Below are 22,152 nucleotides of genomic sequence, written 5' to 3'. Positions count from 1 at the left end.
CGGGGAGGAGAGGCCACGGGAGCCACGGCAAAGCTGGAGTCACACCCGCTGGAGTGAGCAGAGAGACGTGAGCGTAAGCAGGAGCCACGTGGCCACCGGGCCAGTGTGATCGAGACCCGGGAGGCAGCAGGGCCAGAGGGCAGCGGGGGCCAGGGCGGGTGGCGGGACTCTGTGGGCACAAGTCGTGAGGCCACAGGAACCAGGGGCCGCGGGATCCAGGGGGCGACAGCATCCACTGCCCGACAGGAGCCGGACAGGCACCAGGGGCCCCCCCTTCCTCCTCCCACGCCTCCTCCCGGGGCCCAGCAGCAACACGGACCCTTGAGCTGCTCGCCGGCGCCGCCCAGCAGCTGGTAGAAGATGTGGAAGCTGCACTCGTCCTTGGCCTGGCGGATGGCTCGCGATTTCTCCAGCAGATCTGGGTGGAGGAGTCAAGGTGCCGCAGAAGAGGGTTGAGGGAACCCCGCCCGGCCCCCTCGATCCCCTCGGCCCCCCTGCTATCCCGTAAGGCGGTGGAGTCCTTCCCAGCCCCGCCCGGGGCCCTGCCACTGACTGGTTTCAGTGAGCACGACGTCACTGAAACCCTGTGCCTCAGTTTCCTCATCTGTGAAAGGGGCTTGATCACAACACCCACCAACGAGTCGCTGGGAGGGTAAACGAGTTACAGTAAGAACATCTCCTGCCGTCAGTACCCTCCCAGCCTCAGTTTCCCTGCACGGATATCGGGGCTACTGGCTCCTCCCTTCGAGGAAAGCCATGTGACTCGTTCACATACTAACAATCGGCGACACACCTCAGGGTAAATAAAACACCCCTCCGTACCCCCTGCGCGTGGACCACGGAGCACGTATGTTGCGTGACAGTTGTTAACACAGAGCCTTGCCCCAGGTTGTCCATTGACTTAAACCCTGGGGTCACCAACCCCTGGGAAACGGGAGCCGCTGGGGGCAGGGTCGCACAGGGCAGGGAGGGTGGGGGAAGCGCACACGACCCATGTGACCCTGGGTGCAGAGCCCCAGCCTCAGTTCCCTCCTGTTACATGGGGTGGTGACGGCCCCCGCCTCGCGGGCTCAGAGAGGAGGGCCCCTTCAGTGTGGCTCTTCCACAAAATACCGACTTCTGCACCTGGGCCACGAAGTTTCAATCGCACTGTATGTGTGCGCCCGCACATGGTATTTTGTGGAAGAGCCACACTCAAGGGGCCAAAGAGCTGCATGTGGCTCTCGAACTGCGGTTTGCCGACCACGGGTTCTGCTGGCATTTGCTTTCCCTTGGGAGCGGGGACGGGCATGTTCCGGGCAGGGGGTGCTGACTGGGGACCTGCCCCCAATAACACCCTGGGCGCCGCGCCTCGGATGAGCTTCCTGGCCCCTCTCTCTGCTGAGGGACGCGAGTGCCCGTGTGGCTGCCCCGGGAGAGGGGTCTGGAAGCCGGGCTGATTCCCTGGCTAACTGTGCGGTGTCCTTTCGAGGTGATGAATCGGGGCGTGAGCGTGACTGTGCAGAGGCCTGTGAGTCCTCCGAGTGGGTCACCGAACCCGGAGATGGTGCTGGGGACCCCGACCCACCGCCCCCCTAAAAGCAGCAGGAGCCCCTTCGCTCCTCCCTCCATGTGGAGATGCCTCTGTCCTTTCCTGAGGTTCTGTGATCCTTCCTTTTCCACGGAGTGGGAAACTGAGGCACGGTTTCTGCGCAGCGGGGAGCCAGGGCTTCCTGTGTGTGTAGACAGACGCCTGTTCCCTGGAAGCGGTGAGATCCCGAGCGCCTCCCTCCCCGGCCCGCCGCCCGCAGCCCCCAGGCCCCCCCAGGCCGGGAAGGATACAGGTCTCGATATTGGCGCCCACGATGTACCCGGCGACGTCAAAGTTGATTCGGATGAACTTGCCCTGGGAGGTAAGTGGATGGGGGCTTAGCTGAGGGTCTGAAGAGCAGCCCTCACCCACACTCACCCCTCCCAGAGCCAGGCCTGCCTCTTGTCTTTCTCTCCCTGCACCTGAACCCCGCCCCAATCATGGGGTCACAGTGGGGGCTCCCTGGGGAATCCAAGGTCCAGGCCCCTTTGACTTCTTTCCTCGGGACCCAGGCCCCCAGCGCCCCCAGTACCCCGCCCTCAGCGACTCACACACCCTCCCTCCCCGCCCCCCCCGCCCCCCCCCCCGCGCCCCCCTTCATGCCCAGCTGCTGTTTGGCGCCAGGCATCCAGGCAGCGCGCTCCCTGCACTCACAAATCGGGAGGAGTTGTCATTCTTCACCGTCTTGGCGTTGCCGAAGGCCTCCAGGATGGGGTTGGCCTGAAGCAGCTGCCGCTCCAGCTCACCCTGGGAGGGGGGCACCTCAGTGAGAAGGGGGCAGGAGATGGGGGTCTGTGCTTCAGCTGACTGAACGTGGTGGGGGGGCCTTCTGTGTGTCTGGGTGTGTGCCCACCTCCCTGCATCCGGGTGGTGCTGTCAGTCTACGGTGAAGGGAACTAGCAAACATCTCCAAGACATAGTGTCGAGTGGGAACAAAGCAAAGAAAACTAAACCAAACCCTGCAGGACAGTACCTACAATGTAATTCCATTGATAAAAAAAAACAAATTGAGCCCTAGCTGGTTCGGCTCAGGGGATAGAGCGTCGGCCTGTGGACTAAAGTGTCCCAGGTTCGATTCCAGCCAAGGACACGTGCCTGGGTTGCCGGCTCGATCCCCCCCACGTAGGGGGCAGGCAGGAGGCAGCCAATGAATGATTCTCTCTCATCATTGATGTTTCTATCTCTCTATCCCTCTCCCTTCCTCTCTGAAATCAATAAAATAAATAAATAAATAAATAAATAAATAAATCGAGGGGAAAAAGCCCCCCCAAGACTCCCGATTCTACAGGTATGTATATATGTTTGTGAACATTTAGAGAAAGGTCTGCAGGGATACACACCAAACTGTCAACAGTGTAAGCCACTCCAAGGAAGAGGCACGGAGAGGAAGAAAGGAATTCCACTTGATCTGATTTTGCTGTTGTTACAGGGAATATGTGCGCATGCATTACTTGTGAAATGATTGAGGAAAAACCTATACCTTCTGTACATAAAGTGCCTCCAACTGGCACATTATAGGCATTCAAGAAACGGCTGTTTCCTTCCCTGTGGGTGCGGGATCTGACTTTGAACTTCCCCACAGCCATCTTGGTGTCAGAGCCAGGAACATAGTAGGTGCTCAATAAATGGCAATTTTCTTTTCCTCCTTCCTAGCCAGGCTCTCTAGGGCATGGCCTATTTCTTTCATTTCCTTGAGAGCCCTCAGAGACCAGCCTGAGCCGAGGGCCTGTACATGGCAGTGTGTGTCTCTGGGTTGTGTGAATTCATGGTGTCTATGGGCCCTATCTACAAACATTTAGCAGATCAGCAATAAATGGTACTTTTGGTCTCTGAGTTATTTCATGTTGATATTTGTGGCCAGTCTGCACACACCGTAGAGCTAATATAAGTAGCAATTCAGACTGGGTCTGTACACACACAGTAGGACCATACTAAATGACAGCACGGGCCCTAGGTGTGTGTACACAGTGGGGGCGGGGGGCTGTGTGTACATAGCAGGGTTGCATTAAGTGACAGTGCAGGGCCTGGTGTGCACCTAGTAGGACCACCATAAGCAGCAGTGTGACTCCCTGGCAGGTATAACCATCAATGCCTTGGGCCCTGTCTGTCAGGAAGACTGTAGTTTGGGGTGACCTGGGTGGCATTAGGACTCGAGGTGATTCCCTGCTACTCACATAAGACATGGTGCCGGTGGAGGCCTGAGGAAGTCACAGGACACGAGACACGGACCGGGACATGGATCAGGACACGGCACATGAAACGTGGACAGACACATAAGTGAGCTGGTGGTCTCGGGCAGTGGGCAGGGCAGGAGAGCGACAAGGAGAAACTGGGCGTGGGGAGCCGGGTGGCCTGGGGGGACCACATGCCTGGGTCTGAATCCACTCTAGCCCTTGCTGGGTGTGTGACCTCCGAAAGCGACTCCCCCAGCACCTTCCTTCGGTTTCTCATTTTGACACAGGGAAACAACACCCCACCCACGTCCCTGGAGCGTTAAATTAACGTGAGCACAGGGACAAGCGCTATATAAATGCCCACTTATAAAGCCAACAAGGGCACTGCAGGTATCTAAATTAGGCCTGACACATAGTAGGTGCTCAGGAATGTAAGCACCTACTATGTGCCTGATACTGTTCCAAAGGCCAACAACTGGCCCTTGCATTTCTTTTCCACCTGCCACGGCTCCCAGCAATCTATTAGGCACATAGTAGGTGCTCAAGCAGCATGGGAAGCCAGGAGAAGACCCACAACTATGGCCCCCCTGAGGAAGATAGGGAATTATGGGGGAAGCCAAGCCTGAGATGGAGGGGGCACTGCAGGTGGCAGGCTCTAGAGCAGGTGACTTACCGGTACGCCCGGCTCCTTCCTGCCCTTCGGTGATGATGCCACGTGGGCGAGGTACTGGATGACCTTCTTGGTGTTTTCTGTCTTCCCGGCTCCGGACTCCCCACTGTGGGGGGGAACAAGGGGAAGCAAGAGGGGTCAGCAATGATTCCACTCCAAGGAGAGCCACAGCCAGCTGGGACCACCTCCACCAGGAAGCCCTCAGGACTACTCACGTGCAGAGAATGGACTGATCCTCACGATCTGTAGGGGAGAGAGGAGAACATGTCACTTGGGAGGGTCTCTCCTGTAGGACCCCGGCCCCTTATGCTGGCCACTCCCTATTCAAAATAATTCCTGGAGGGTAAGGGAAGGCTTGGGTTTTGATGTGCGACACCCTGGATTCTAATACCACACCCAACTCTTGCTTTCTGTGTGTCCCTGGAAAAGCAGCTGTCCCTCTCTGAGCCTCAGTTTTCTCACCTGAAGAGACAATAAACTCCAACTGAATAGCATGTCATTCATTCATCAAACATCAATTTGAGCCCCTACCCTGTGCCATGTGAGATCCAAAGACATGAGAGGGGGATCCTGGACCCCAGGGAGGCAAGAGTCGGGGACCTTGGGTTCAAAATCCTCCCTCAGCCACCAGTGGGGGCAAGGACTGTGCCTCAGTTTCCCCACCTGGAAGCCAGGGAGATGAGCTCCCCTGCTTCACGGGGTTGCTATGAGGTTAAACGTGCTAATCCACGAAAAGTGCTTGGCGCGAAGTAGGCACTCACCCTTAGTTTATTATACATTTATCCCTAAGGGGTAATAGTAAGTGGGATATAATAAGAGCTGAAAACTATACAAATAAATGTATAACACGTTAGACTATGGAAACAAGTAAGTGTCACCAAGGATGAAGGGTAAATGTATAATGTGAATATAAAAACGTGACTTCTAAACACGTTCGACTGCATGAAACGGGCGCATTATAGATCGTCCATTACACCCGCGTGCCAGCTTCAGGGTCTGCAGAAGGAGCCTGGGGGTCTCATTAGACACTGTCTGCTGAGCCCCGCCCCCCAGAGTCTGACTCAGCAGGTGCTGCTGCTGCTGCTGCTGGTGACATGGCACGCTGAGAGCGGCTGCATGCTACGACATAAATATGTCATTATAATAAAAGCCCAGCGACCAAAACGGCATAACGACCAGAACGACCGCTTGACCAGTCACTAGGAGGTGCACTGACCACCTCTCGGTCCCTCCCCCTGGCTCCCCCAGCCCGCAGGCTCCGATTGCCGGATGGCGAACAGGGCACCGGGTTGGGTGGTGGTGGTGGGGGACTGGAGACTGGTGAGCGGGCAGAAGATGGGACCCTACCCGCACATGATTTTGTGTGCTGGGCCTCTAGGATCATTATAACACACCCTAGAGACATAGCATTTATTAAATGATGTAAGTATCATACATACAATATACATATACTGCTGCATACTCTTCTATGTCATATGACGGAAAGGTATACATTTTAAAATATTTAATATGTATCTTAATACATACAAAATGTTTATTAAAATACTGGTAGACGATAGCGCTGGCTGGTGTTGCTCAATGGTTAGAGCGTCAGCCCACGCACCAAAGCGTTGTAGGTTCGATTCCTGGTCAAGGCCTTGTATCTGGGTTACAGGTTTGATCCTGGCCCTGGTCAGGGTGCATGGGAAGCACCAATCAATGTGGCTCTCTCACATCAATGTTTCTCTCTCTCTCCCTCCCTCCCTCCCTCCCTTCCACTCTCTCTCTCAAAAATCAATGGAAAAAGTATCCTCGGGTGAGGATTAACAATAAATAAAATAAAATAGGTGATGTATAGTCAATGAGTAATGAGCACATTGTGTGTGGGCCGTGTAATTTTGCCAGGACTGATTCACACTGTCGTGGCACGAAAGGCGGCCCCTTTAACAGACACCCCTGTGCAGTGCACAACCGGCCCAGCGGTTCGGCAACCCCATCTGCGTATCACGTAAGGGGCTGCTCTCCACCCATGTCCGTGCAGATCCCACCAGTAACAGAGACGGTGAGCGGATGAGCACTCTGAGAATCACTGTCTCGAGAGAAATTTTGGCAGAACCCTGGTCCATGTGACTCCCAAACGGTGCTGGTTGAGAGAAGGGGAGGCCACGGAGGCCGATGAAGAAGGGGCCTTGCCCTAACTGGTTTGGCTCAGTGGATAGAGCGTCGGCCTGCGGACTGAAGGGTCCCAGGTTCGATTCCGGTCAAGGGCATGTACCTTGGTTGTGGGCACATCCCCAGTAGGGGGTGTGCAGGAGGCAGCAGGTCGATGTTTCTCTCTCATCGATGTTTCTAACTCTCTATCCCTCTCCCTTCCTCTCTGTAAAAAATCAATAAAATATATTAAAAGAAAAAAAAAGGAGGCCCGTCAGGCGGGACTCAGATCCCCGCCCACCGCTGTGTCTCCTCCTGCCCCACAAGAAGCCACACAGAGTCTGCGATCCCGAGCCCCGATCCCGAGCCCCGGCCCACACTCACCCTGGAGCATGCTGCGGTAGGCCCCCTCGGTCACCGCGTACACGTGGGGCGGCACTTCGTGGCGCTTCTTGCCCCGGTACATCTCCACAATCGCCTCCGTGTAGATGGGGAGCTGCTTGTACGGGTTGATGACCACACAGAACAGGCCCGAGTACGTCTGCAGCGGACGAGAAGGAAGAGGCTCAGCTCCTGCCCGCGGCCCGGCCCGGGGGGCAGCGCGGGGCCGCCACGGACAGCCGGGCGGGCGGGCTGCACACTGCACGACATCCGTCAAAGGGGCTGCGGTTCACAGCGACAATGTCAAATTTTTAAAAAAATATATTTTATTGATTTTTTACAAAGAGGAAGGGAGAGGGATAGAGAGTTAGAAACATCGATGAGAGAGAAACATCGATCAGCTGCCTCCTGCATACCCCCTACTGGGATGTGCCCGCAACCCAGGTACATGCCCTTGACCGGAATCAAACCTGGGACCCTTCAGTCCGCAGGCTGACGCTCTATCCACTGAGCCAAACCAGCCAGGGCAATGTCAAATTTTTTAAAAATATTTTTTATTGCCGAACCGGTTTGGCTCAGTGGGTAGAGCATCGGCCTGCGGACTCAAGGGTCCCAGGTTCCATTCCGGTCAAGGGCATGTACCTGGGTTGCGGGCACATCCCCGGTAGGGGGCATGCAGGAGGCAGCTGATCGATCTCTCTCATCGGTGTTTCTAACTCTCTGTCCCTCTTCCTTCTTCTCTGTAAAAAATCAATCAAAAAAAATATTTAAAAAAAATATTTTTTATTGATTTATTAATTTTTTTGAGAGAGAGAAGGAAGGAGAGGGAGAGAGAGATAGAAACATCAATGAGAGAACCATCCATCGGCTGCCTCCTGCACACCCCTGACTGAGGACCGAGCCCACCACCCTGGCATGTGCCCTGACGGGGAATCGAACCAGTGACCTCTGGGTGCATGAGCTGATGCTCAACTACCGAGCCACACCCGCCGGGCAATGTCGGCTTTGAGCATCTGTTACAAACATCGTCAGGCGGCTAGTGGGAAAGAATCTTTCCAAATTGCACGGAGGGGCTGCATGGGCAAGGATTCACCCTGAGAGAGAAGGTGGACTTTGCAGCCGGCCAGCCGTGGGTCACAGCCTGTCGCTGCCCGGACTCACACGCCTGAGAGGGCCCCGTGCAAACTCCTCTGCCGCAGCATTCTTCACACGGCAACGACCTGGGTACGTGTCCGTACATGGTTCTATGACGCTCTCGGCAAATGGGGATGGAGTGATCTCGGAAACATTATCAAGGGACAGGAAACCAGGCGGGAGTGTTAGCATGGCACGGGGGGGGGGGGGGGGGGGGGGGGCCGGGGGGAGGGGAGGGCAGGGAACAGGATGTTTTTGTGTATGTGCCTGAATACACACATATCTGGGAAAGGGTGATCACAATCTCGGCCGTGACTGAAACGTATTCTGTGGTTTCTATTAATACAGACTCATGGGTCTTGCTCACACAAATTAGATTATACAACCAAGTAAGTGTTACCTATGATTAAATGCAAATTTATAACGTGAACATAAAAACGTGACCTCTCAGTATGTCGCTGCCTAACCCGGCCAGCGTGGCTCAGTGGTTAAGCATCGACCTATGAACCAGGAGGTCACGGTTCAATTCCCGGTCAGGGCACAAGCCGGGGTTGCAGACTCGATTCCCAAGGTAGGGCGTGCAGGAGGCAGCCGATCAATGATTCTCTCTCATTGATGTTTCTCTCTCGCCCTCTCCCTTCCTCTCTGAAATCAATAAAAAAAATATTTTTAAAAATAATAAGTATGTTGCTGCATAAAACAGGTATAGTGTAGATCAGCCGTGGGCAAACTACGGCCCGCGGGCTGGATCCGGCCCGTTTGAAATGAATAAAACTAAAAAAAAAAAAAAGAGACCGTACCCTTTTATGTAATGATGTTTACTTTGAATTTATATTAGTTCACACAAACACTCCATCCATGCTTTTGTTCCGGCCCTCCGGTCCAGTTTAAGAACCCATTGTGGCCCTCGAGTCAAAAAGTTTGCCCACCCCTGGTGTAGATTGTCTATTATACTCAAATTTGGGTCCACTCTTATTGGAGGAAATGCTATAGTTCAGGATCCAGGTGCATGGAAATTAATATGTAATTTTTTTTATTTTTTGGCATTCACATCCACAGACTTCCTGAATCCGTACGCACACCCATTGGGCCTGGATTTGGGACCCTGGGGCGGTTTGAGAACTGCTCCAGCTCAATCCGGGCACCGGGTAGACAACAGGCACTCAGGACCGATAGAGGTAGTTAGACAATGAGAGAGCTAGCTGGTTACCTGGCTACACCAACCCCGAGAGCTAACTAGCTGAGCTAGCCAGGAAATTAGCTGCTTAGTGGCTTAGCTAGTTAACTACTAAACCAGTTAGCCACTTAGCCAGCTAAGCAGCTAGTTAGCTGGCTGGCCGGTTACTTAGTTGGTTAGTAACAGGGCTGCTTTCAACTCCCTGACAGCTTGTGTTTCTCCAGCAGCTCAGGGTGTGGCCACCACAAGCTGCCCGGCTCCCAGGTGCCAGGCTTTTCACGGGCGGAGGGTGGGTGGCCAGCCGGGAGCAGAGCAACCGGTTTGCTGGGTGCTCGGGGAGCTCCAGGCTCCTCTCCGAGGGCGGGGCGGCCGGACCACATTCCCTGGGAGGGTATCTCATGGCTGCTGGCGCCCCGGCCCCCACTCCTGGCTGGCGGATGAACCCACTCCCCATGCCACCCTCCCACCCCAGCCCCATCCTGCCAGCCACACCTTGTCGCCTGGGTGACACCTCAACAGGAACCTGAGCTGGCTGCCAAGGCCAGGGCCAAAGGGCAGAGGCTGCTGCACCCAGAGAGCACGAGGGGGAAGCTGTCTGGACGGGTCTGGAGTGGCTGTCCCAGCACTGGGGGCCCTGAAGGCAGCCCCGTGGGGCCCAACTCCCGCCTCCACCTCTTCTCAGCCGGAGACTCTCCCCAGTCTCGGTTTCCTCCTTGAGAAACCGGGGGTGACACTCCCCACTTCATTACAGAGTCTGCAGGGATTAAGGGAGATAATGAATAAAAACCAGCCGGCCCAAGGCGGGGCCCATTAAGGCACTCGCACTATTACCCTGGGACGCTCTTACCCATCCACCTGGGAGCTAGGCGCTCGCTCGGCCCCGGGGTTGTCTAGCTGTGTGACTTCACACAAGGGGTGTGCCCTCGCTGAGCCCCAGTCTCCACTCCTGGAAAATGGGGCTTTTCACACCACCACCTCAAGGACTCTAAAAGTAAAGGCCCAGCCCTAGCTGGTGTGGCTCAGTGGATAAAGCATCGGCCTGCGGACTGAAGGGTCCCGGGTTCCGTTCCGGACAAGGTTGCGGGCTGGATCCCCGGTAGGGGGCGTGCAGGAGGCAGCCGATCCATGATTCTCTCTCATCACTGATGTTTCTATCTCTTCCTCCCTCTCTCTTCCTCTCTGAAATCAATAAAAATATATTAAATAAATACATACATAAATAAACATAAAAATGAAGGCCCACAATGCACCTCCCGGTGTCCCACAGAGCAGGGAGCACCAGGAGTGTTCAACAGACCAGTGCCCTCCCTGCTCCAAGCGTCCCAGTCAAGGACGGTAACCCTGAGTGACTCTTAGAGGCAGAAACCGGATTTCTGGGGCCCCAGAAGCCCTACTTTCCACTGGGAAACACTACCTCCCCATCACCAGTGGCCTGTCAGCAGATATGTATTAAGCACGGCCTGGGCTTAACAAGCAGGCCACAGCTTGCACTGCACTTCTTTTTTTTAATTAAAAAAAAATGTTTTTTAATTGATTTCAGAGAGGAAAGGAGAGGGAGAGAGAGAGATAGAAACATGAACGATGAAAGAGAATCATGGATCAGCTGCCTCCTGCATGCCCCACACGGGGGATCGAGCCTGCAACCCGGGCATGTGCCCTGACTGGGAATCGAACAGTGACCTCCTGGTTCATAGGTGGACGCTCAACCACTGAGCCACACCGGCTGGGCACACCGCACTGTTGACATCCAGCTAACATCCATCTTGCCCTTGCTGTGTCTCATTTTCTCCTCAAATGGGGCTGGGAACAGTGCTCCCATATAGGGATGCTGGGAGCCACCCACAAATTCATGTTCCATGTACAGAGCCGAGCATGGGCCCCGGAACACCAAATGTGCATGATACGTTAGCTGTTAACTTCTGCTGGGCCAATGGCTTCTCCTCTCCAAGCTGTGGGAGAAGGAGGGAGAATCCCTACCTCACAGCCTTCTGTAGAGAGTGGTCAACAAGAGCAGATGGGAAGGAAGTTTACAACAGCACCCAATGGGAAACCAGGCGCTTACGAAGTGCAAGTGATACGATTAAGGCCCAACTCACTTCCCATCTGGGCTTCTGGAACCTTTCGTTTCACTTCCACTTGTCGGGTCCCAGCTCTCTGGTTCCTGGGCCACAATCATAGCTCAGGCCTCATCATTTGTTTTCCCCTGAACTTTCCCAATGGTCTTCCTACTGCAGTAGACAGGACGTGGTGTTTGGAGTCAGATGACCTGGGTTCAAGTCCCAGTTTATCCCATTACTAGCTCTGGGGCTTTGTCCACGTCCTGGCCCCTCTCTAAGGCTCAATTTCCCCACCGGAAGAATGGGGGTGATAGCAGATACCTTACCAGGCTACTGAGAGAGTTCAGAGTATTTATTAAGAGGCAAAGGTGGCCCAGGCCGGTGCCTCTAAGTGGTTAGAAAGTTGGCCTGAGCACCGAAGGGTCTAGGGTCCAATTCCCGGTCAGGGGTATATACCTGGGTTGCAGGTTAGATCCCCAGCCCTGGTCTGGCATGTGCAGGAGGCAACCAATCACAATGTGTCTCTCACATCCGTGTATCTCCCTCCCTCCCTCCTTCCACTCTATCTAAAATCAATGGAAAAATATCCTCGGGTGAGGATTAACAACAAAAAGAGGCAAAGGGTGGCTGGGTGTTGTGGGTGTCTCTCCGATCTCCCTGCCTTTGGTGAGCAGGGCAGGGCTGGGGCAGAGGCCCCCTTCCCAGGGCCTACAAAGGCGCGTGAGGAATCGGAAGAGGCCAGTGCAGCCTGGGGAAGGTGCCAACCCCATCCAGGGTCAGACAGCCCCCGATTCAAATCCACATCTGCCACCACAGGCTGAGGGGCCCTGAGCCAACCACTGGCCCCTGCCAGCCTCAGTCTCCTCCTTCCCAATCAGGAGTCAAAATTCATAAAAATATCTAATCTTGCTCGGCCGGCATGGCTCAGTGGTTGAGCATTGACCTATGAACCAAGAGATCACGGTTCGATTCCCGGTCAGGGCACATGCCCAGGTTGTGGGCTCAATCCCCAGTGGGGGGTTTGCAGGAGGCAGCTGATCAATGATTCCCTCTCATCATTGATGTTTCTGTCTCTCTCTCCCTCTCCCTTCCTCTCTGAAATTGATAAAAATATATATTATTTTTAAAAATCGAATCTTGTGCTTTGTGACCCTTAATAGGGTGGATATTGGGGCCAGTTTATTCATTTTCTTTTTTTTTTTTTAAATATATTTTATTGATTTTTTACAGAGAGGAAGGGAGAGAGATAGAGAGTTAGAAACATCGATGAGAGAGAAACATCGATCAGCTGCCTCCTGCACATCTCCTACTGGGGATGTGCCCACAACCCAGGTACATGCCCTTGACCGGAATCGAACCTGGGACCTTTCAGTCCGCAGGCCAACGCTCTATCCACTGAGCCAAACCGGTTTCGGCAGTTTATTCATTTTCATATTTTTATATAGCGCATCATTTATTGAAGAAAAATTTATTACTCTCAGTGAGTTTTTGTAGCTTTTTAAAAAGATAAAACCAGCACTTTGCCTTTTAGGCTTTTAGCTAGGCATTTTAAAAAAATATATTTTTATTGATTTCAGAGAGGAAGAGAGGGAAGAGATAGAAATATCAATGATGAAAGGGAATCATTGATCGGGTGCCTCCTGCACACCCCCCACTGGGGACCGAACCGGCGACCCTGGCATGTGCCCTTGACCAGAATCGAACCTGGGACCCTTGAGTCTGCAGGCTGACGCTCTATCCACTGAGCCAAACTGGGTAGGTCTTAGCGAGGCATTTTTATGATTTCTTCTGTGTGGCCACTTTAAATGAGCAAAGCTGTGAGACCCCAGCCCTCCAAGCTGGTGTTTGGAGAATAACTCCGGGGCCAGCTGTCCGGGTTCAAATCCTGGCAGGGCTCCATCATGTCCGTGTGACCCGGGCCCCGAGACTCTCAACATTCCTGAACATCAGGCGACAGAGGCGAGCTGACAACCCCCACAGGGCACTCGGAACAGTCCCCGGCACAGCGTAAGTGCTGGGTCAATATTTGCTAGCCACCCACCGTGATTACTCTTCACTATTATTCTCGACATTCCTTGTCAGTCTCTCTAATCCTGTTTGCTCTGAACAACGCTCTGGCTGCCCTTTAAAACCGCCCTGGAAGCTTATTAAAAATGCCAAATACCCCGCCACACCCCCCCGAGAGCCTGGGTGTAATAGGTTGGAGTGGGACTCGGGTGTTGGTATTTAAAAAAAAAAAAAAAAAATTCCCCAGGTGATCCTAATGTGAAGGCAGGGTTAGGAACCGCTGCCCTCGTCCGTCTGTTTGCTGTGAAGATTACATAACATGAGAGACATGAAATGCTTTGTTAACAGAGACTGCCCTGCCACAGTCCACCTCGCTATGGCCAATCCTGTCTTTCAGTTTGTTTGTTTGCTAATCCTCACCTGAGGATATTTTTTCCATTGATTTTTTTAAAAAATATATTTTTAGCCCTAGCCGGTTTGGCTCAGTGGATAGAGTGTCAGCCTGCGGACTCAAGGGTCCCAGGTTCGATTCCTCGTCAAGGGCATGTACCTTGGTTGTGGGTATATCCCCAGTAGGAGGTGTGCAGGAGGCGCTGATCGATGTTTCTCTCATTGATGTTTCTAACTCTCTCTCCCTCTCCCTTCCTCTCTGAAATCAATAAAATATATTTTTTATATATATATATTATTGATTTCAGAGAGGAAGGGAGAGGAAGAGAGAGATAGAAACATCAATGATGAGAGAGAATCATTGATCGGCTGCCTCCCGCATGCCCCCTATTGGGGATCGAGCCCACAACCCCGGGCATGTGCCCTGACTGGGAATCAAACCCTGACCTCTTGGTTCATAGGTTGACACTCAACCACTGAGCCACGCCAGCTGGGCTCCATTGATTTTTAGAGAGAGTTGAAGGGAGAGAGAGGAAACATCGATGTGAGAGAGACACATCAGTAGGTTGCTTCTTGCAGGCACCCCGACAGGGGATCGAACCTACCACCCAGGTAACGCACGCCTGACCAGGAATCAAACCCTGGGCCTTTTGGTGCGCCAGGTGAGGCTCTAACCCCTGAGCCACCCCGGTCAGGGCGCCTCGATCCCGTCTTATTCTCAGAGGCAACCTGGCAACATGGTAGAGCCTGGAGCTGGACCGCTCAGGTCCACCGTGTCCAACTGGGTGGCCTTGGTCACGGAACTTGACCTTTCTGTGCCTCAGTTTCTTTATCTATAAATACTTTATAATTGTGAAGATGTATTGAGACAATATGTATGTTTTTATGTAAGCTGTGTGTGCTCATCAGTTTTTATCTCCTCGAATGTGTCATTACAATCTGCTACCGTAATTTTTTTTCAGCCACCGCCATGAGATAATATATTTTAGAGAGCCTCATATATGCTTAATAAATGGTAGTTTATGCCCAGCCGGTGTTGCTTAGTGGTTGAGTGTCGACCCATGAACCTGGAGATCCTGGTTCCATTCCCCGGCATGGGCTTGCAGGAGGCAGCCAATCCATGATTCTCTCTCATCATTGATATTTCTTTTCTTTTTTAAAAAATATATTTTATTGACTTTAGAGAGGAAGGGAGAGGGAGAGAGAGATAGAAACATCAATGATGAGAGAGAATCATCGATTGGCTGCCTCCTGCACACCCCCTCCTGGGGATCAAGCCTGCAACCCAGGCATGTGCCCTTGGCCGGAATCGAATCCGGGACCCTTCAGTCCACAGGCCAACGCTCTATCCATTGAGCCAAACCAGCTAGGGCTCATCATTGATATTTCTATCGCTCCCTCTCTCTTCCTAAGTAAGTAAATACATACATAAATAAATGTTAGCTTGTATTGTATTAAATTTCTCTGGGCCTTGGTCTCCTTTTAGATAAAATGGGGACAATAACAGACTCTACCCGGGTAAGGAAGAGGAGATGAATTCATGTATGGCAGACACTTAGTGTTTTTCCATACCCAGTGGTTCTAGTTATCACTACAGACCCACTTCCCTTTCTCGGAGCACCCTGGGTGCCCACTCCAGGGGATAATTCAGAATTCTTTCTACTTTAGGGAAATATTAAGATACGTCTACCATACAATATCCTGGGGCACCCCCACTGGGGTCCGAGGCCGTCCTGGTAACCCCAATAATTTATAATTTGGCAACTAAGTGTGGGCATGGTCCCAGAGCGTGGCATAAAGATTATGAACAGCCAGCCCCACGTTCATTCAAGGCAGGGCGCTGCCGCCAGCTCCCGCCCCAGCCATGCCCCGCGCGGCAGGGGCCACTCACGTAGATGAGGCCGGAGTAGTAGCGCTCGCGGAGGTTGTGCAGCACCGAGGCCTCGTTGAGGCAGGTCAGCTCGGCCATGTCCTCAGCTTTGCTGAACTTGGGCGGGTTCATGCGCTGGACCTGGTCCCGCGGCAGCCGCAGCCGCCGTCCACTCTCCGCCAGCTCCACCTCGGCCTCTTCCTCGCCTTCATCTCGCAGCACCGCCGCCTCGAACCCGTGCAGCTCCGAAGGCACCCACACCAGGCGCCGCGCGGTCCACTCCGGGGAGGTGGCCAAGCCCCCGGGCCCGACACCCAAGCTTGGCCCATGGGCTGTGAACAGGTAGGGCTGGGCCGCCTCGGGCACCGGGCCCGTCCTGGGGGGCGCCTTCCGCCCAGGCACCGTCATGGTCACTGCTGCCATGGTCTGCAGGGGAAGAGAAGAGGATGGAGGTCATGTGGGGCTCCAACTCCCCCCAAACTTCCCCCCAGGCAGTCCCACTGTCTTTCTTCACCGGACCTCTTTTTATACTTCTGTAAAATGGGTCCACAGACCTCTTAGTTCATTTATTCACCTCTTCATTCATTTATTCATTCATTCATTCATTCAATAATTATAGAATAAGTCAGCCTGTGAGCCAGGCACTGTTCAAGACTCTGGTCATGTGGCAACGAACATGCCAGAAAAAGACCCCTGACTTTATAAGGCGTTTTCATTCTAGCCCTGAGCTGTCCAATATGAAACCACCGCACCATGTGGCTACTGGGCACATGAATGCCGCAAGTGGGACTGAGGAAATAAATTTTTAATTGTATTCAACTTTAATTAAATTTAAATATAAATAGCCCCATGTGGCTACGGGGCACTTGAAAGGGAGAATCCAAAAGGAGATGAGGTTCTAAGTGTACACCATATACACCAGATTCCTAGCTGATGACACACTGCAATAATATTTTGGACATACTGAGTATTTAAAAAATATATCTTTAACATTAATTTTTACTTAAAAAAAAATTCCTCACCCAAGCCCTGGCCCATGTGACTCAGTGGTTACCAGAGGGTCCTGGGTTCGATTCCCAGTCAAGGGCATGTACTTGGGTTGCAGGTCTGATCCCCGCCCCCAGTCGAGGTGGGATGGGGAGGCAACCAATCGGTGTGTCTCAGTCACATCGATGCTTCTCTCTCTCCCTCTCTCTCCCCCTCCCGGCTCCCTTCCACTCTCTCTAAAAATCAATGGGGGTGGGATCCTCCCCCAAGATATGTTTATTGATTTTAGAGAGAGGAAAGGAGATAGGAAGAGAGAGAAGAAACATTGATTGGTTGAATCCAAAACCTGGGTATGTCTTCTGACCGGGAATAGAACCCGCCACTTCTCAGTGTACGGGACAATGCCTCAACCAACTGAACCGCCTGGTCAGGGCTAACATTAATTTTTGGTTTTAAAAAAAGTTTAATGATGCTACTAGAAAATTTTAAATTATACATTTGGCTTGCATTATGTTTCTATTGAATGGTGCTGCTGCAATCCCAGGAGACAGATAAAAAGATAAATAATTATATAGTATGTTAAATAATGAGAAATGCCCAGGGGAAAATAAGGCAGGGAACGGTGGATGCTAGGATTGAGAGGTGTAGCAGTTTTTAATTGGAAGAGAGGCCAGGGCAGGTCTCTCTGATGTGGCATTTGAACATAGACCTCAGGGGGAATGAAGGGAGCAAGTCATGGGAATGTCAGGAGGAAAGCATATCAGGCTGGGAGAGCAGCCCGTGCAAAGGCCCTGGGGCAGGAGTGGACCTGTATGTCTGGCATTGCAAGAGGCCAGGAAGGCTGGAGTCTAGTAATGGAGGGGGAGAGGGTGGTAGGTGAGGTAAGACTTGGGGAGAAGTGGGCCAGGGCAGGTCAAGACGAAGAACTTGACCTCTTAGCTGGGAGCCCTGGAAGGGTGTCAATCTGATGTCTGTGTCTCAGGTACCCAGACTACACCTTGGTCTGCCCCATGACTGCAAAACAGACTCGAAACTCCACCTCAGTTAACAGCGCCTTCCTTCTCTGGGGAGACTGGCCCCATTCATTCCCTAGGCCAGTGGCCGGCAAACTGCGCCTCGCAAGCCACATGCGGCTCTTTGGCCCCTTGAGTGTGGCTCTTCCACAAAATACCACATGCGGGCGTGCACGTACAGTGCGATTGAAACTTCGTGGCCCATGAGCAGAAGTCGGTATTTTGTGGAAGAGCCACACTCAAGGGGCCAAAGAGCCGCATGCGGCTAGCGAGCCCCAGTTTGCCGACCACTGCCCTAGGCCAAGGAGTCTGGGGGCCCTGAGACCAGTCGGCGAAGCCTTGAGGAGCTCCTAGTGATCCAGTTCTGGTCTCAGACGGTCACAACCCAACTGATCAATACGGGAGGCACTGGATGAGCCAAAACGAGCTAGGTCCCTCGGCGCCCTCAGAGGGGCCACAGACCAGTAGTGAACAGACCACAGCAATTCCGGAACTAAGCACCATCAGGAAAAACACGCTCCTGTCACTCGATGCGCCCTCCTCCTGAAGGAGCCTCTATTCCAGTGGTTCTCAACCTTCCTAATGCCCCGAGCGACCCTTTAATAAAGTTCCTCATGCTGTGGTGACCCCCAATTTCATTGTTATAAATTGAACATAATGAAAGCCTAGTGATTCATCACAAAAACAATATGTAATTATATGTGTGTTTTCCGATGGTCTTAGGCGACCCCTGTGAAAGGGTCGTTCGACCCCCAAAGGGGTCGCGACCCACAGGTTGAGAACCGCTGCGGTCTATTCTTTTCCGCTGCCTCAGACATCCGCATCGCCCTACCACCCCAGTCACAGGAACATTTGTCTCCCCCACCTTGGTGCTTCTGCCTCTGCCCTCCAGGGCACCCGCCTCCAACATACCCCTGGAGAAGTCCCTTCGAACACCCAGCGCCTCTGGAGGCACCCCCAGATCTGGTCCCCCATCAGCTCACCTCTTTCCTGCAGAGCCTTTGCCCCTGGCCCACGGCCTCCCAGGCCCTCGCCTCTCCTGCCCCCCCCCCCCCAGCACCCGCAGTCCCCGCCCATGGCTATGCTTGCTCCTCATTCTCTGGGACCTCAAACCCAGCCCCCCCCCCCCGCCCCCCACTCAAACAGGGTCCCACCACCAGCGGATGGCGTTTCTCCACCTCCCAGGCCCCAAATTGCCAAGGCTCAGCCCAGGCCTCCAGGGTGGCCCCGTTCCACCCGTGGCCCGGCCCGGCCCTGGGACTTTACCCCCACCTTCACCCTACCCCGCCTCACCCACTTCCTCTCCAGCCCTCGGCCTTTGACCAGGAAGGGTTTGGGAGTTTTTGCAATGACCCAGGACTGTATTTTCCCTCCCTAGAGCCAGGAGTCCAGGCTCCCAGCACCCAGGACCAAGAAATCTAAAACCTCAGCCCCCTCCTCCCTTAGCCCCAGGAGTCCAGGGCCCCTCACCTTACTGCGGTGGGGGTGGGGGGGGGGTGGGAATAGAGGTGAGGATGCCTGGGGCTGATTCTGACAGCCCGGCCAGGCGTGGCTGCAGGCCTCAGCCCCAGCCCCTCCGGCAGCCCCACCCTCTTCTGCCGGCAGGAACGCCTCTGCCCGGGCTCATTACTGTCACCAGCGCAGGTGAAAGCACCTGCCCAGGGAGGGGCAGAGACTGCTGGGCTAGAAAAGGAAAAGGAGCCAGGGATCCGCCCCTGGGGCAAGGGTTGGGGCCCTTGGCATCCAGCCCTCTGACCTCAGCAGAATGCTAGTATTCAGGAGCCCCTCCTCCCCCAGACCCAGAAATCTGGGATCTCAGCCCCTCCTCCCTCAGACCCAGGGGTCTGGGCCCCCAGCCCCACCTCCCTCAGACCCAGGGGTCCAGGCCCCCAGCCCCTCCTCCCTCAGACCCAGGGGTCCAGACCCCCAGCCCCTCCTCCCTCAGACCCAGGGGTCCGGGCCCCCAGCCCCTCCTCCCTCAGACCCAGGGGTCCAGGCCCCCAGCCCCCTCCTCCCTCAGACCCAGGGGTCCAGGCCCCCAGCCCCTCCTCCCTCAGACCCAGGGGTCCAGACCCCCAGCCCCCTCCTCCCTCAGACCCAGGGGTCCAGGCCCCCAGCCCCTCCTCCCTCAGACCCAGGAGTCCAGACCCCCAGCCCCTCCTCCCTCAGACCCAGGAATCCAGGCCCCCAGCCCCTCCTCCCTCAGACCCAGGGGTCCTACCCCCAGACCCGGAGTCCTGGCCCGAGCGCCTTTCTCCCTCCAGACCTAGGAGTCCGGGCTCCCAGCGACGTCCTTACTCAGACCCAGGAGTCCTGGCCCCCAACCCCCCCTCCTCGGAACCAGGATTCCGGCACCCAACCCACATTTCCCTGAGACCCAAGCGTGCGATCGCCGCCCCCCCTTACCCCGCGGATCCTCGGCACTACCTGGGGGCGCCGGCCGGCCGGTGCGGGCAGCGGGCAGCGGGCAGATGGGGCGGGGGCGCGGGAATCCCGAGTCCCTTTCAGAGCTCTTCAGGTGAGGCTCCCTCGGCGGTCCAGCGCGGGGCGGGGCCACGTCGCGTCACTAGGAGGGAGCCCGGCTCTGATGTCACCCGGCACCTGCCCGGCTGGGGAAGGGGGCGGGTCCTGGAGCAGGGCCCTGGGCCGGGGGATGGGGGAGGCGGGATGAGCCAGGAGCCAGGTGGGCGGCCGCGGCGGCGGGGGCGGGGGCGGCGGCGCCAGGGGCCTCTCCTTCTCGCGGGTAAAGGTCAGGCGCCCGCGGCGGAGAGGGCTGGCGACTCCAGGGTTCGAATCCCGCTCCAGCTCTTTGGGCCTCGAGGTTCCTCTCTGTCAATTACGGCCAGAGAAATAAATAAAAACGATATGGGAGAAAGAGCCCAGCCCGGGGCTTCAATAAGCAATGCCTCGGGACCTCGCTTAATCTCTCTGAGCCTCGGTGTCCCCAGCCCAGGAAATGTGTCTGCAGAGGAGAAGCAGACGACAAAACCCAAGAAGACGACAACACGCGGCTCCCTGTCCTGCGGAGCTGGTCTCCTCGTGGGTGAAATGAGCACTACATAGTGGCAAGCGCACCTACTATGTGCCTGGTGCTTTCTGCTCTTAGAACAGCTCTCCGAGTTTCAACTCCTAGAATGATCTCAAGAAAATTTTTTTTTTAAATGAGATGGGGACCGTGACCATCTTTACTTCTCCGATGGGGAAACCGAGGCACGGGAAGGCGAGGTTACACGCTCAAGGTCAGACAGACAGGAGGAAGGAGAGTTGGGTTCAAGCCCAGGTCTTTTTCTGCCATTCTAAAGGGTTTCCGGGGGAAAACGTGTAGTATTGGGTCCTCAAAGATGCCCATTTTCTCCTCTGATTTGGTAACCCCCTCCAGCCGGCTCCCCGCTCCCCCACCCCAAGCCACTGGGCCCGCAGGCTTCCTCAGGGGACTACTGCGGGGTGGCGAAGGCTAAGGCACCCAGCACACGGTCGGCCTCCCAAGTGTTACCCTCCACGCCGGCCCCTTGCAGTCACCACCTCTGTCCAGCCTCGGTTTGCCCCTCTGTGAAATGGGTACACTCTAGCCCACTTGGAGTTATAACTAAGGGGCGTTATTTAGTTACAAAAAAAAATAAAAGCCAGCCCCCGTGCATTGTAGGTGCTTTTACAGATGTCTTTCCCCACCGCTCTGCCTCGGCCAGCCCCGACCCCGGTTTCGGGTCCGCCGTTTTTACAAGTGAAAACGGAGACACTGTCTTCTGGGGGCGGGCACTGCCGGCGATGACTCAGGTATTCGAGGGTTCCAGGTCCCAAAGCGAGCCTCAGTTTCCCCGTCTACGGAAGAGGCCCGGGACCGCCGGCGAGGACCCCGGCCCGGCGGTGCACACAGTAGGAACTCGCGTTGGGGGGGGAGGGAGGGGGCGGGGAGAAGAGTCGCCCCGCGCCGCCGTCCCCCCCCCCCCAACCCCCTGCCGCAGTCCCGCAGAGCACAAGGTGAGTGTCCCCGTCGCCGCTCCTGCCCCGCCACTTGCCCAGGCCTCCGGGGCCCGTTCGCAGCCCCGAGGCCCAGCCTCCCGGGTCCAGCCCGACTCCGCCGCCGCCGGCGGACAGTGAACCCCGGCCACTCACCGGCTTCCAGGGCCGTCCCGAGGCTTCGGCCTGAGGAGAAAGAGGGGCGGGCCCGTCAGGAAAGCCCCGCCCACACGAGCGCAGAAGAGGCCAATCGGAGCCCGCTGCGGCAGGCTAGGGCCCCGCCCATGGGGGGGCTCCGCGCCACCCAATCAAGAGAAGCAGCTGGCGAGCGAGGCCAATCAGAAGTTGGCGGAGTGTGCCAGCCGTGGGAAAAGAACCGCGCCGGAGTTCGGAGTCTGGCGGCGCGGTTGTGGGCGGGACGCGAGGCCTGACGGGCAGCGCGTTAGACCAATGGCGAGGCGCGGGGGGGCGGCTGGGGGAGGTAGGCCCCAGGGACCCGGGTGAATGGGTCGCTTTGTAAGGGAAGATGAATGGGGGCCTTTGTGAGGGCCTGCGTGGGGGGGCCGGCTGGAGGCCGGAATGCCTGGGTCCCCCGGGAGCTGGCGGGCAGCAGAGACCGGAGAGAGAATTCACTT

At 55.3% G+C, this 22,152-nt stretch overlaps 1 protein-coding gene across 5 annotated transcripts in view; it reads right to left on the bottom strand.

Annotated features, from left to right (window-relative positions):
- Positions 1-22,152, bottom strand: part of MYH14 (myosin heavy chain 14) — a 91,893-nt gene that overhangs the window by 61,334 nt on the left and 8,407 nt on the right. For 2 of the 5 annotated variants that reach the window (XM_070402617.1, XM_070402620.1), the window contains exons 2-9: positions 15,582-15,986; positions 6,929-7,085; positions 4,630-4,657; positions 4,418-4,520; positions 3,745-3,768; positions 2,225-2,317; positions 1,822-1,885; positions 320-418 (exon numbers count right to left, since the gene is read on the bottom strand). In XM_070402617.1, coding sequence (XP_070258718.1) covers positions 320-418; positions 1,822-1,885; positions 2,225-2,317; positions 3,745-3,768; positions 4,418-4,520; positions 4,630-4,657; positions 6,929-7,085; positions 15,582-15,986 — 973 coding nt within the window. Of the gene's footprint in view, positions 1-319; positions 419-1,821; positions 1,886-2,224; positions 2,318-3,744; positions 3,769-4,417; positions 4,521-4,629; positions 4,658-6,928; positions 7,086-15,581; positions 15,987-19,987; positions 20,109-21,673; positions 21,698-22,152 lie in introns of those variants that run through there. The other 3 variants (XM_070402619.1, XM_070402618.1, XM_070402621.1) reach the window with 3 other exon arrangements.

The sequence above is a fragment of the Myotis yumanensis genome, unplaced genomic scaffold (assembly GCF_028538775.1).
Source record: "Myotis yumanensis isolate MYYU_CA2020_CCGP unplaced genomic scaffold, mMyoYum1.0.hap1 SCAF_23, whole genome shotgun sequence".
Lineage (NCBI taxonomy): Eukaryota > Metazoa > Chordata > Mammalia > Chiroptera > Vespertilionidae > Myotis > Myotis yumanensis.
This window is presented reverse-complemented; position numbering and strand designations above follow the sequence as displayed.